Source organism: Rana temporaria, chromosome 2 (genome assembly GCF_905171775.1).
Source record: "Rana temporaria chromosome 2, aRanTem1.1, whole genome shotgun sequence".
NCBI lineage: Eukaryota > Metazoa > Chordata > Amphibia > Anura > Ranidae > Rana > Rana temporaria.
Window position 1 is genome coordinate 345,972,454 of NC_053490.1, and position 13,778 is coordinate 345,986,231.

The 13,778-nt window shown below is 45.1% G+C and overlaps 1 protein-coding gene across 24 annotated transcripts in view; it reads right to left on the reverse strand.

The window, feature by feature from the left end:
- The window catches only part of NFASC (neurofascin), a 211,027-nt gene that overhangs the window by 107,346 nt on the left and 89,903 nt on the right, over positions 1 to 13,778 (reverse strand). For 19 of the 24 annotated variants that reach the window (XM_040337564.1, XM_040337563.1, XM_040337569.1 and 16 more), the window contains 3 exons: positions 13,179 to 13,196; positions 11,733 to 11,838; positions 3,463 to 3,659 (listed from right to left, as the gene is read on the reverse strand). In XM_040337564.1, coding sequence (XP_040193498.1) covers positions 3,463 to 3,659; positions 11,733 to 11,838; positions 13,179 to 13,196 — 321 coding nt within the window. The remainder of the gene's footprint in view (positions 1 to 3,462; positions 3,660 to 11,732; positions 11,839 to 13,178; positions 13,197 to 13,778) is intronic. The other 5 variants (XM_040337567.1, XM_040337571.1, XM_040337585.1 and 2 more) reach the window with 1 other exon arrangement.

Genomic DNA, 13,778 nt, shown 5'->3' on the forward strand with positions numbered 1-13,778 from the left:
CCTTAAAAAGATCACCGATCGGATCAATGCGGCGGGGGGGGGGGGGAGACCAGGACCATCGCTGGCATACAAAAAAAATTAATGATTTGAAGAGCGTGGCCCGGAACAAGCTGGCAATGCTGCATGCTCATAGGAGGGGCACTGGAGGAGGGGGGACCCTGCCCAGTCAGGCTGACTGAGGAGGAATGGGCAGTGGCCCAGTGTTTCCACCCACAGCAGGTGGTGGGCCTGCCTGTCTTTGACTCTGATGCTCCTGTGAGGACAGGTAGGCTGGCACCAGTCAGGCCACCATCAGGGGTGGCCCCTCCCACTCCTCCCCCAACATGCAGCAAACCTCATGGGTCACTCTCTCCCCTCCTCCCAGGCCACAAGCCTCAGGGGCAAGCAGGAGGCCGACCCAGGAGACCAGGGGGGGGGGTTTGAGCGTCTGCCGGTCAGTCTGCTGAGGGACAATGCCCGGCAGACCCGCAGTCTGGGTGAGATGAAAAAAACGTTGAACAAGATAGAGCACAGCCTGGATGTAATGAGGGAGTCACTGGGTGATGTGGCCACCAACTCAGTGGGGGTCATCACATGTTTGTGGGACCTGAAGAACGCCACAACAGGCGTGGGCCAGGAGGTGACTGCCCTCACCCGGGCTGTGCAGCACAATACCCGGGCTGTGGAGGACAATACCCGGGCTGGCCAGGCTAATACGGCTGCCATCACTGGCTGTCTGACAAGGATAGCCGTGGCCTTGGAGGGCAGGCCAGCAGGAGGACAGACACCAGGGGAGGCTCCTTCTTCCCCTGCTCACCCACCCCCCCATGAAGATCCTCCTTCCCCTGCTCACACCTCCCCCCATGAAGATCCTCCTTGCCCTGCTCACACCTCCCCCCATGAAGATACTCCTTCCCCTGCTAAGACCCCCCTGTGAAGATCCTCCAGTTGGCCGTGGCCGTGCCCGTGCCGGTGGGCAGCCCAGAAGGAGCACTCGGCAACGTCATTAAGTTGCAGGGGTACTTTATTTTTTATTTTTTATGATTTTGTTTATTATACTGTACTTATGATTTGGTTTATGTGTGTGAATGATGTGTGAATGTGGGGGGGTGGCATTCCTGATGAAATAAGGGTGTCACCCTCAGTTTTGGTGGAGTAGGGATCCCCAGGACCAGGGAGAAGTCATCCCAGGTTCCTGAATGGTGTATGAATGCACAGTGACATCATTGGAGCCGTGGCGTGGCGTTACTGCTCCCAAGTACCAAAGGGGGGGGGGGGGGGTACTTGGATCTAATCCAATTCGATGTGCATGTGATGTGTCTGTGCTAGGGACCACAGTGGTGTGCATTCATGCATTCTCATTGTGAGATAATTAATGTGCGTTTTCTGTGAAAAAATACATTCTCATTGTGATATAATTAATGTGCATTTACTGATCAAAGATACATTCTCTTTGTGACATTATTCATGTGCATTTACTGTGCAAACATACATTTTCATTGTGACATGATTTCTGTGCGTTTTTGGTGAATCCAAAAAAATTCATTGTGACATGATTTATGTGCATTTACTGTGAAAAGATGCCTTCTGCAAGGCGTCTCCTGGCTGCTGTGCCCTCAGCAGACCGGGTAGAGTGGGTTAGGGGGGGATTGCCTGGGTGGGGGGTCAGGTCAGCACATAAGTCAATATGCAGTCCCCTTCTCATGGCAACGTTGTGGAGTATACAACATGCCCCAATTATTTGGCACACAAAGTCTGGGGAATACAACAATGTACCCCCAGTCTTGTCCAGGCATCTGAAGCGGGACTTAAGAAGCCCAAATGTGCGTTCCACAACTGCCCGGGTGCGAATGTGCGCCTGGTTGTAGCGTTGCTCTCCTGGGGTTTGGGGGTTCCTGAAGGGGGTCATCAGGTGGGGTCCCAGGGCATATCCAGAGTCACCTGTAAGGGAAAAGACAGGAGGATGTTAGTCATGCATGTGCCCCTTGTGATGTCTGCATCATGGGGGGGGGGACATACCTGACACCAATGTCACTCACCAATCAGCCAGCTGTCTCCATACACGTTCATCTCCAAATCTCGGGAGATGTTGGTCTGCCGGAAAATAAAACTGTCATGGCACGAACCAGGAAATTTAGCACAAACGTGCCAGATGAGGCCATGGGCATCTACAATCACCTGCACATTTATAGAATGCCAGCCTTTTCGATTCCGGAACAGGTGCTCAGTGTCATGGGGGGGCTGTAGTGCCACATGTGTACAGTCTATCGCCCCGATGGTCCGTGGGAACCCATCAATTTCATAAAAGTCCATCATGGTTTGCAGACGCTGGTCCTCCTGGGTGGGCTTTTGGAACTGATTGGCCATGCGCCGCAGTATTGCAGGGACCACTTGATGGACACACCTGCTCATAGAGGACTGGACCATCCCAGACAGACCTCCAGATGCGCGCTGGAAAGACCCAGTGGCCAGAAAATGTAATGTTGCCATTACTTTTTGGAGAGGTGGCAGGGCATGGGATCGTTGGGTTGGGGTGGTGAGATCATCCTTCAGGATTTCTGTGAGCTCCAGGATGGCTTCCCTGTTAAATCTGTAGTTGCCATACACCTCTGAAGCAGGCATGGCAAACAGATCTCGCCGTGGGCTGTAAACCCTCTCCTGTGCCCTCCTCCTCTGTGCCCTCCTCCTTCTTTGTGCCTGTAAAGTGGCGAGTGCCGTTACAACCATTGATGGCCCGGGCATTTTGGCAGTCAGATTGTTGTCCTGCAGAGATGTGTTGTCAGCTCTACCTCTATTCAGTTGCTTGAGCAGACCCTTACACGGCATGTGTAAAATTAGGTCTGCTTTTATAAAGTGTAAATTTGCGCAGGGAAACTAACAGGTGCGCACAGGGCGTAATCTACGGCGCACACTTAATTTTGTGGATTGCCCTATCTCCCTCATTTGCATCTTTGCCTATCAAAAACAGCGGCGTGACTAGCGTAATTTGCGTCCGGGGATGCGCAGGTGTAATTATTTTAGGTAGGACGGAAAACCCGGATTTTAAGGCGTAACTCGTTATGAGGATCGGGCGCAAAGATACGCACCGTGTAAATTTAGAAAACTCTGGTTAAGTCGGCGCATCTGCTTTGAGGATTTGGCCCAGTATATCCATTAATGTCTTCATAATTCACTGGAGAAGCACCAGTGGATGAGAATCTGTTGCTGGATCAGATCTAGTCACTTAATGCCATATATTGTAAAGCACTGCTCAAACTGTTGGTGCTATATAAATTGTGAATAATAATAATAATATTATACAGAGGAGGAATGGTGACATGCATTAACATAAATACAATATGCCTGTATATATAAATCTGTCTTTTAGAGGAAATACATCCTACATCTATACTCTTACAGAATGAAGCAAGAAAACAAATTTCTTAGTTTGATATGAATTACTGAGTTTTTCCCTGATTCTGTATCTCAGAACTCGGAACTTACTAGAAACCTGAAGTAAGATTTTATTTGAAAGAGCTGTCCCATGCTGGTTGCGAGCAAAGCACTGATATTCCCCTTCATAATCTTCTGGTCTACCACCCCCATAAATGTCTATGACAAGGGTTCCTGCACGTCTCCGAAATGAAACTTTTGGATCCTTAGCAACATTGTAAAATTTTCCATTCCTGGTCCATGTAAAACTGGAAAAAAAAATCAGTAGAATATAGGTAGATAGACAGTCAGACAAAATACATACTATAGGTAGATATGTACATAATATTTTGAATTATTATTATTATTATTTATTTGTACTTAACACAGACACAGAAAATTCCTCAATATACTTATGTTTCCCCAGGTGTCACTTTCTGCGACAGTTGCACCAGCTAAATAACCTACATAAAGGAGAAGGATGGGTGTGTGCTGTTGCTGCTGAGATGGGGGAGGAGCAGGACCGTGGTGTCAGACTGAGCGGATGAGGGAGGCTCAGGGCGGATGAGCTGCAGCCAGCGGCATGAGAGGCCGGGAATGTGACAGATGTGAAAGCCCACTGCACACCCCCCAGAACATCACCAGGACAGCGGGTGCTCAAATTGGCAGCCGGCTTGATGTTGTCGACACACCTGGAGGACCCCCTCCTACACCCCCCCTCCTCTTGAGACTTGGAAGGAACATGCAAGAAATCTGTCTGTGTCATGGCAAGACTGTGAAACTCTGTTGAAGGTGAAACCTCTGTACTTGCACTTTGTAAACCTGGTTAAATGTGAAAATCCAGTATATATATCCTTCTGCCTGCCCCAGTGTGACCCCCTAATGGAAGTACCTATAGGGGAACAGGAAAATGGACTGTGAATAGCAAGAACTATTTTTATATAAGTAATGCTCGCAATTTGCTGATGAGTTGGTAATTGATCCTGTTGAATGTGAAAATCTGGCACCCTGAACTTGCTTTCGCAAACCCTGCTAACGGTAAAAAACTTGCATGTACACCCTGTTATTGTAACAGGCGCTCGCGGCGCCGTATTGCATTCCACGCTGGAACGTGGAAGTGCGCCACGGATCACTGCTGCACCTCAATCACCTGTTGCCTGCCTATAAATGTTTCCAGCCTCATTCAAACAGGGTTCTATTATTGTCGGCCGTAGCCGGCTTGGCTACTATTGAACTACTGGCACCATCAATCCCCATGCTACAAAACTTGCTATACTGGACGATATGGCCATCTAGCTAATGCCTTCACTGCATTAATGCTGCCATTTCTGGGGACACCTTAAAGAGATCTTCTTTCCTGGCACCCTGCACTACGGAATCCCACGGCTGCTAACATACAGCAAGACTCAAGCTCTGCAAACGGATAAGTAGCAATTGTTTTACTTGTAGTGCCTAGTATTACCTGCTACATATATTACTTCTAATCAATTGCTGTAATTGACTCTGGCTTACTAAGAACTAACATACTATTTGGGATTGTCTGTTGTGTCCTCAGTTGCTTGCTGTGAAGTAACTTAAAGGAAAATATACTTCCTATTTAGCTGAGCTATATTTGCCTCTTTTACGCAACTATTAGTTGCCCACACTATTCCTATTTACTACGTGCTTGACATAAATGGCTCTACTGGTCTATGCCTTACTTATAACTTTCCTAACCTCCTTTCCTCATACAACAATATAGCACTTGGTCTGTCTGCCTTCCCCCACCTATCCGATTGATTCTGAGCTCAATATCCTATTATAATCTGTTTATAGCCTATGTCCTTTCGTCTACTTTTATATTGATGTACACAGGTAATTGCCTCCCCTCCCTGTATGCTCCTTATACCATTACTCCTCGATCATTGACTCCCCCATGTTATATTCCATATTCTTGTTTTCTAACTCAATGCACTGTAATGTACTGTTTTATTACCTGTCTTCCAAATAAAACTTTTTTGAAAACAAAAGTTATCACTTGTTTATGGGTCCATGCCCTAAGTTACTGAACATGTTCACCTTAAATTTCCTATGCTAAGGGTTGAAGGTATTTCATATTTTCACCCTTAGTAGCCTAATGCATTCCTTTATCTTAAAGTGATATGATGTAGAGAACCCCCAAACTCCTGTTCTCTGATTGGAGTGACACCTGGGGTCCCGTACTGATAATCACTTGCATACAGAAGTGCATTGGAATCTTTATGTGCATTATAATCCTTTTAACGCTAAGGATTGGATGCATGTTGTAATATGTCCTCCCTTAGTAGATCAACGCATTCCTTTGTGTGAGAGAGATGATGTAGAGAACCCCCAAAATCTTGTGCTCTGATTGGAGTGACGCCTGGGGTCCAATACTGAAATCTCACATTACATAGAGAGGTGCATTGAAATCTTTTCCTAACCGCAGTTGTGATTCACTCCCGTTCACCATAGTTTGTGACAGTTATCTGTTACATTGCGACCCCCAGATAGGAAATACTTATAAGGGAGAGGTGAGCAAATGGACTGTAAGCATCCCTAAACATTACTTTGCACGTAATCTGCCTATGCACGGGTGATTGAATGTGAAACCTTGTTAAATGGGAAAACCCTACACCTGCCTATGGGCCGGTAATTGATGGTGAAACCTTGTTAAATGTGAAAACCTTGCATTTGCCTGAGCAAACTTTACTGACTGTGAAAATGTTGCATGTGCATCAGCGTGTCTGTCCCAGTGTACCCCCTATTAGGAATACCTATAAGGGAGAGGCGAATAAACAGATAAATAGACTGCGAGTAATAAGTATTATCTTTATATACGCACTACACATCTGTTGATGCACGGGAAATTGACTGTGAAACTTTGTTGAATGGGAAAACCTTACAGGTGCATTGGCAAACCACATTGACTGCATCTGTCTTTTTCTTATCTTAATTAAAAATGTAGTTTGGGTACAGTGTTCCATGACCGCGCAATTGTCATTCAAAATGTGACAGTGCTGAAAGCTGAAAATTGTCCTGCGCAGGAAGGGGCGTAAGTGCCTGGTATTGAAGTGGTTAAGAAGGAAAGAGCTGGGTGATGCTGAATGACCTCTACCCAGGAAAGTAAGGAGGTTCTACCTGGCTTGCTGTAGCTTCTAATGCACACTGTGAGAAACTCAGTGTGCAGTAAAATCAGAGTAATCAAAAAGGCTAAATGTCAGCTTTAAAATGCACTCCATATCAATTAGCTCACTCCTTCATCATTAAAAAAATAAATTTACAATGTTTTCACAAACACATTCTATAAAGGCCTAAATTCACACCTGTTAGCTATATTAAGTAGTATATGGCCATTAAAGGTCAATAAGTGTATTGTTGTATTGTATTGTGGAAAGCAAAGCACTGATATTTTTAATAGATTTTTTCAAATAAACATGGACAAAAAGAATCATGCAGGCCAGTTTATGAATTAGGGGAAGAAAAAAGATTCAAGGTTTTGGGATGCTCTAATTACAGGAAGCTTTTTAAATTAAAGTGGCCCTGCGTTTAGACTACACATTAAAGCATTTACATATTCTGAACAAGCAGTAAAAACACTTTAAAATAATCCCTTATTTACATCTGTAGCTAAATGCACTATGGAGTTCATCTTCAAAGTTTATAACAGAGAAACTGAAATCATAGCTCTTTTTCTCCCCTCCCAGCCCTCTACCTAACCACTGGTAAGAATGAAAAAAAATAAAACACCCATTTTACTTAACTGAAGTCAGTCTTTACTACCAAGGGTGCTTCTTCGGGTGTTCACATTACTGCCTGCGTGATGTGGACACTTCTTATTGGTGTCCTATTGGACCCCTCTTTTTGGTATTAACTATTCCGGCTAAATTGAAATTAGTAAAGGAACTCACAGGAGTTACATAGTACATAGTTAGTCAGGTCAGGGCCGGCCTTAGGTGTTCAGGCGCCCTGTGCGAGCTAATCCCGTGGCGCCCCCCCCCCCATCTTCACCCCCTCGTCACCTAAACATACACAAAGAGGACAAAAATATTTGTAACAAATAATTTGTTTTAATAAACAGACAATTTTAGTGCATGTGCAAACAATCCATGCATCTCTATGGACCCTTTCACACTGAGTCCTGCAAGCAGCATCTTTGGAGCAGCTTTTGGCCGCTAAAAAAACGCTACAAAAACGCCCCTCTCTGTAAAAATGCCTTAGGCCCCTTTCACACTGAGGCACTGAAAAAACACATAAAGCACTTGTTAGGCAACACAGTTAAGCCTTTAATTGCCCTAGATCAGGGGTCTCAAAACTGCGGCGTGGGGGCCAGATGTGGCCCTTTACTTGCTTTTATCTGGCCCTTGGGGCAATATTTCATCTTCTGACATACAAAATGGGGCACAATTCCTCCTAATGACACCAACAATGGGGCACAATTCCTCCTAATGACACCAACAATGGGGCACAATTCCTCCTAATGACACCAACAATGGGGCACAATTCCTCCTAATGACATCAACAATGGGGCACAATTCCTCCTAATGACATTAACAGTGGGGCACAATTCCTCCTAATGACACCAACAATGGGGCACAATTCCTCCTAATGACACCAACAATGGGGCACAATTCCTCCTAATGACACCAACTATGGGGCACAATTCCTCCTAATGACACCAACTATGGGGCACAATTCCTCCTAATGACATCAACAATGGGGCACAATTCCTCCTAATGACACCAACAATGGGGCACAATTCCTCATAATGACACCAACAATGGGGCACAATTCCTCCTAATGACACCAACTATGGGGCACAGTTCATCCCAATTACACCAACGATGGGTTATTACTCCTCTCACTGACACCAAAAAATGTGGCATTGTTTAATGCGTCACTGGTTCCCACAAAGTGTCAGATTGTCCGTCGCAATATCGCAGCCCCGCTATAAGTCACTGATCTCCTCCATTACTAGAAAAAAAAAGAAATTCCATAAATATATCCAATAGTTTGTAGACACTTATTAGGATATTTTGTACCAAAAACATTGGCCTAAATCAGTGGTCTCCAAAATGCAGCCAGGGGGCCAGATGTGGCCTTTGCTTGCTTTTATTTCAGCCCTTGGGTACAATTCCTCCTACTGCCACCAATGATGGGACACAATTCATCCAATGACACCGATAATGGGGCACAATTTCTCCCAATGACTCCAATGATGTGACACCAATGACGGGACACAATTTCTCCTGACAACACCGATTATAGGGCAACCATTACTCCTATTGACATCAATGATGGGACACAATATCTCTTAATGACACCAATTATGGGGCACAATTTCTCCCATTGACACCAAAGATGGAGCATTGTTTTTTCCCCACTGACATCAGGAACTTTTTTACTCCAAATGGCCCTCCTGAAGCACAAAAAAATAATTGGATAAGGCCCCTTTCACACGTGCGGACCGTATGTCCGCATTTTCATCTGTTCGTTGCGGATGAAAACGGGACATACATGGGTCCCTATGTGATTACGGGTGTCAGCGACACCCGTAATTTGTCCGCCTCCGCAAAGATCCGCAAAATTGGACGGAAGAAATCCTATTTTTCTTCCGTCTGCCGGATCGGATGAACACGGACATACGGTCCGTGTTCATCTGATCCCCCATAGGGGAGAGCGGAGGAAACACAGGGCGGTCCCTGCACAGTGTGCCGTGACCGCCCTGTCAGTTGCCAGCTCAGCGGGATTTTACGGAGGATCCCCGCTGAGCTGTACGGACACACGGAGGCGGATCATTATTGATCCGCCCCATGTGAAAGGGCCCCAAGTTATATAGCAGAAAGTAACATTTTCTTTTTTTTTTTTTTCAAATTTGGTCTTAAAAAAAAAGATATAAAATAAAAAAACAAGGAAAAAATAAAATAACGCAGAGGTGATCAAATACCACAAGAAAAAAAATACAAATGTTATTTGTGTACAGCGTCGCATGACCGTGCGGTTGTCAGCTTAAGTTACGCAGTGCCCATTGCAAAAAATGGCCTGTCATGAAGGGGGGGGGGGTAAATCTTCCAGAGGTCGCATAGTTAATCAGTGATTTCCCCCCCCCCCCCCCCCTTCATGACAGGCCATTTTGTATATGTGCACTGCATTACTTAAGCTGACAACTGCGGGTGGTTTTTGATCACCTCTGTGTTTTATTTTGACAAAAAAATATCATTTTTGCTATATAACATCCATTTTTTTTTTTACGTTTTTTTTTAAAAACTGGCTCACATCTGGTGCCTGGGAAACAGGTGAGGTGGGAGGAGGGATGACACCTATCAGCCTTCTAGATAAGGTGGAGGGGACGGGCGGCCTTACCGTTACTTTTCTTCAGTCCCGTCCTGTTCTGGTCCCGCCGTTAGACTTTGAACTGCATGCATTACGCATGCACGCAACGGCGCCGCGCTACCCAGGACAGTACCACCTGACCTGAGACAAGACGCGGAGGAGAGGAGGAGGAGGAGGGAGGAACGGAGGGCGTGCCAGCCAGCAGGGGGGACCAGTGTGAGTGTCTTGTCAGACACTTCGGGCTCGTCGGCGCCTCCCCCCTTCTTGAGCGCCGGGTGCCGTGCTGGCTGCCTGCTGAGCAGGGACCCGGACGGCGGCCTCCCGGCACACATCATTTATTTATTTAAAATGATTGCGAGCTGTGACGGCCGCACAGCGCCCCTGTTGTCATGGCGCTCTGTGCGGTCGCACAACCCGCACACCGCAAAGGCCGGCCCTGAGTCAGGTTGAAAAAAGACACAAGTCCATTAAGTTCAACCATAAGAAATAAAATAATAATAATATCATACAATCACATACACCCAATTCTATACCCACAGTTGATCCAGAGGAAGGAAAAAAAAAACAGCAAAGCATGATCCAATTTGCTACAGCAGGGGAAAAAATTCCTTCCTGATCCCCCATGAGTCAATCGGATGTTCCCCAGATCAACTTTACCTATAAATGTTAGTACCCAGTTATATTATTAGGTGTATGTCTCCAAATATTCTGTCCATGTTTTGATGAATTGCATTTCACGTTTGGCAAGGATGAACGGTGCTCCATGGAAGGTAAACTCCATTCCATCACAACGTTGGACAAAAAAAACTATTTTTTGGACAGGGTCAAAGGTGTAGTGGTTGATTGTGCCCCGAAGTATCCTAAACCTAAAGAGCTGGCCAGGGGTATAGCTCAGGGTGTCCCCTGAAAAGGAAAAGAGAGGGAGGTAGGAGAGCCCAGTAAGTGTTATGCCGTGTACACACGATCGGTCCATCCGATGAGAACGGACCACACCATCGGTTAAAAAAACGATCGTGTCAGACCACGGTGACATAAAACACAACGACGTGCTGAAAAAAAACGAAGTTCAATTCTTCCAAGCATGCGTCGACTTGATTCTGAGCATGCATGGATTTTTAACCGATAGTTGTGCTTACTAACGCTCGTTTTTTTCCCATCGGTTAGGAATCCATCGGTTAAATTTAAAGCAAGTTGGCTTTTTTTTAACCGATGGTTAAATAACCTATGGGGCCCACACACGATCGGTTTTGACCGATGAAAACGGTCCATCAGACCGTTGTCCTCTGTTTAACCTATCTTGTGTACGAGGCCTAATAGGTTAATTCGAAAACAGGATGATTTGCTTTTCAAAGGGCTAAAGACCATGGAGAAGAAAAAGTTAAAAGTAGACTTGCATCTGTTGAGGTTGCGGTCGCCCAAAAGTGTGGGGAACAAACAACATTTCAAGTGCGCAGGTGGAGAAAATCTGTCTCTATGCATGGTCAAATTGGTCATTCTCTATGCCTTGGGGGTTCCTATCCTGGGTACTGAGACGGGTATAGGAATCAATAAGAGTAATCAGCTCAAAAAGGCCCATCAGTAGTCCAATCCACAAAGGCCCCTAAAGTAGTGTTTCTAAGAATTGGCAAGACTAGATCAGATTTTTTTTTCATTTCACCAGATGAAACTTAAATTGCCACTTCCTCAGGTCAGGGTAAAAAAGTTCACCTCTCCCCCCTCTCTCCCCCCTCTCTCCCTGCAATCTTCTGGTACACATCACAGGTCCCAGAAGATTGCTCGGTCATTTACAGCACAGCTCACGTATGCGCAGTGCGTGCGTTCGGCTGTGAAGCCACTGCCGGGCACCCACACTTGCAATGCCGGTGCCGCAGAGAGGAGGGGGAGAGAAGCCAGGCTGCGGGCGGCCGCATTGCTGGACTGTGGGACAGGTAAGTGTCTGTTTATTAAAAACTTAAATGGGTGTAACTCCACTTTAACTAGTCTCATCTCATATTATTTCTTTATTTACTTACGTCGGATGTGGATTTCCCTGAGCTTCACATTCAATGATGATGTTATCGCGTGGATCAACAATATAATTTTTCACAGATTGCTTAGTAATGGTTGGCGGCTGAATAACTGTAGAATAAAAAAGGAAAAGTTAGAAAGTTAGACTAAGCTTTAATCCATGAAATTTTGACATTTCAAATCAACTTCATATGTTCAATTTGTAAACAAAACATAACCAAACATGAGCAACTTGGCAGACAACATTTAAATAAACAACAGTATATCTACAAATCTTTATTTGTCTTCTTTAAAAAAAAACGACCCTTGGTATCCACATAAATATTTGTTCTGAATTCTCGTACCAATATGCTCAGTGTCGGTTCACACTACAGCAACATTAAAGTCGGCACGACTTTGCAGGCAACTTCAAGTTGCCTCCAGGACAGTTAATTTTGCCAGTGGGCAATCAAACAATGATCAGCTCTGTGGGAGGGAGGGGTTTACCTGAGAAAACTATTTTCTCTTCTTGTAAAGTTGCTTCAGTTAAAGCGGAGGTTCCGCGGTTTCTCGTTTTTTTAGTTTAATGTGCAATGCATAGTAACACACATGTCATTGAAACACTCACTTTCTAGCCACTTATACTCGTTTTCCTTTGTTTGCCAAAAGAAAGAAGAAGTTTTAAAATTTCATCCTGGCTTTTTCCATCTTGCTTGTGGGCATTGTGAAGCCCACAAGAAAAGACTTCCTGGTAGCGGATAGCACAGTACAGATTGTCTCCTGGGAATCTAGACACATCACTCCCAGGCGACATTGCGCACAGCACCCACAACACACTGGGCCGTCAGGGAAAACGAACGACACGCCCACTCCCGCGGGGAACGATACCCGCAAGCTACAATAAATGCTTCTGAATCAGGGTAAAGATTGACGTACGAAAAAAACAAACATGGATTAAATATGTATTAGGGCTGCTGATCTTACTCATATGAAGTTCACATTTAGGGTGAACCTCCGCTTTAAGACAGTGATCCGACTTTGGAGGCGACTTCCATTGAAATCAATGGGTACAAGTCGCCTAGAAGTCGCCTTGAAGTAATACAGGAACCTTTTCTGACGTAGTGTACATTCAGACGGCTCTCATTCACTTTAATGTAATTTCTCATGTCGCACGACTTGGGGCGACGCAAGTTGGATCCCAAGTCGCGGTAGTGTGAACGGGCACTCAGTGTTATATATTTTATTCAGGTTATTATTAGGCACCTTTTTGCATGCATCATACTCATTTAAAAGAAAAAAACAAAGCGTGCTCAGTCATCCGAATTTTCATTTAGTTCTTACTGGCCTATAACAAGCAAACACATGATAACAGTATGACAATTTTTAAACAATCATGCAGCTAGACAAGTAGCTCTGTGTATTTTCACTTTGCTGCAAGATAGAAACAAATTTGGCTCCTAAATGAAACTTACGCTCTCGTTGAATGATTGCTGTTAATTTCCATGACAGCAGATAGAAAGTTAAAGAAGAGATAAAGTTAGTAAAACAAAAATACATAAATTAATGTACAAGTACTGCTGCAAGCTATCACAAAAAAAAAATCTAATGTGGCAACTTTTTAAAATAGAAATCTTGACTTTCATACTAAAGGGCCAGGGGCGGACTGACCATTGAGGCACTCAGGCACTGCCCGAGGGCCCCATGCCACTAGGGGGCCCCATCAGGGTTGCCAGGCTTATTAAAACCAGGGACAGTATGTAAAAATCTGTGTTTTTTTTACATCTGTCCCTGATATGTCCAAAACCGACATGCTTTTGATGTGAAAATCCTGAGATTTTAGCTTCCCCGCCTCTGTAATGCCTCCTGGCTTCGTGGCCATCTGTAAGCCCAGGGGCCCCATAATCTTCTATTGCCCAGGGGCCCCATGAGTTGTCAGTCTGCCCCTGTAAGGGGCCAATGCTTGTTTATTTACCTTACCTATGCTTGTTTACTTACCTTGTCCAATGTTTTATTGTGATTACATCCAACCCCAACCCCCCTCCCCACACACACCATGGGGGTTATTTACGAAA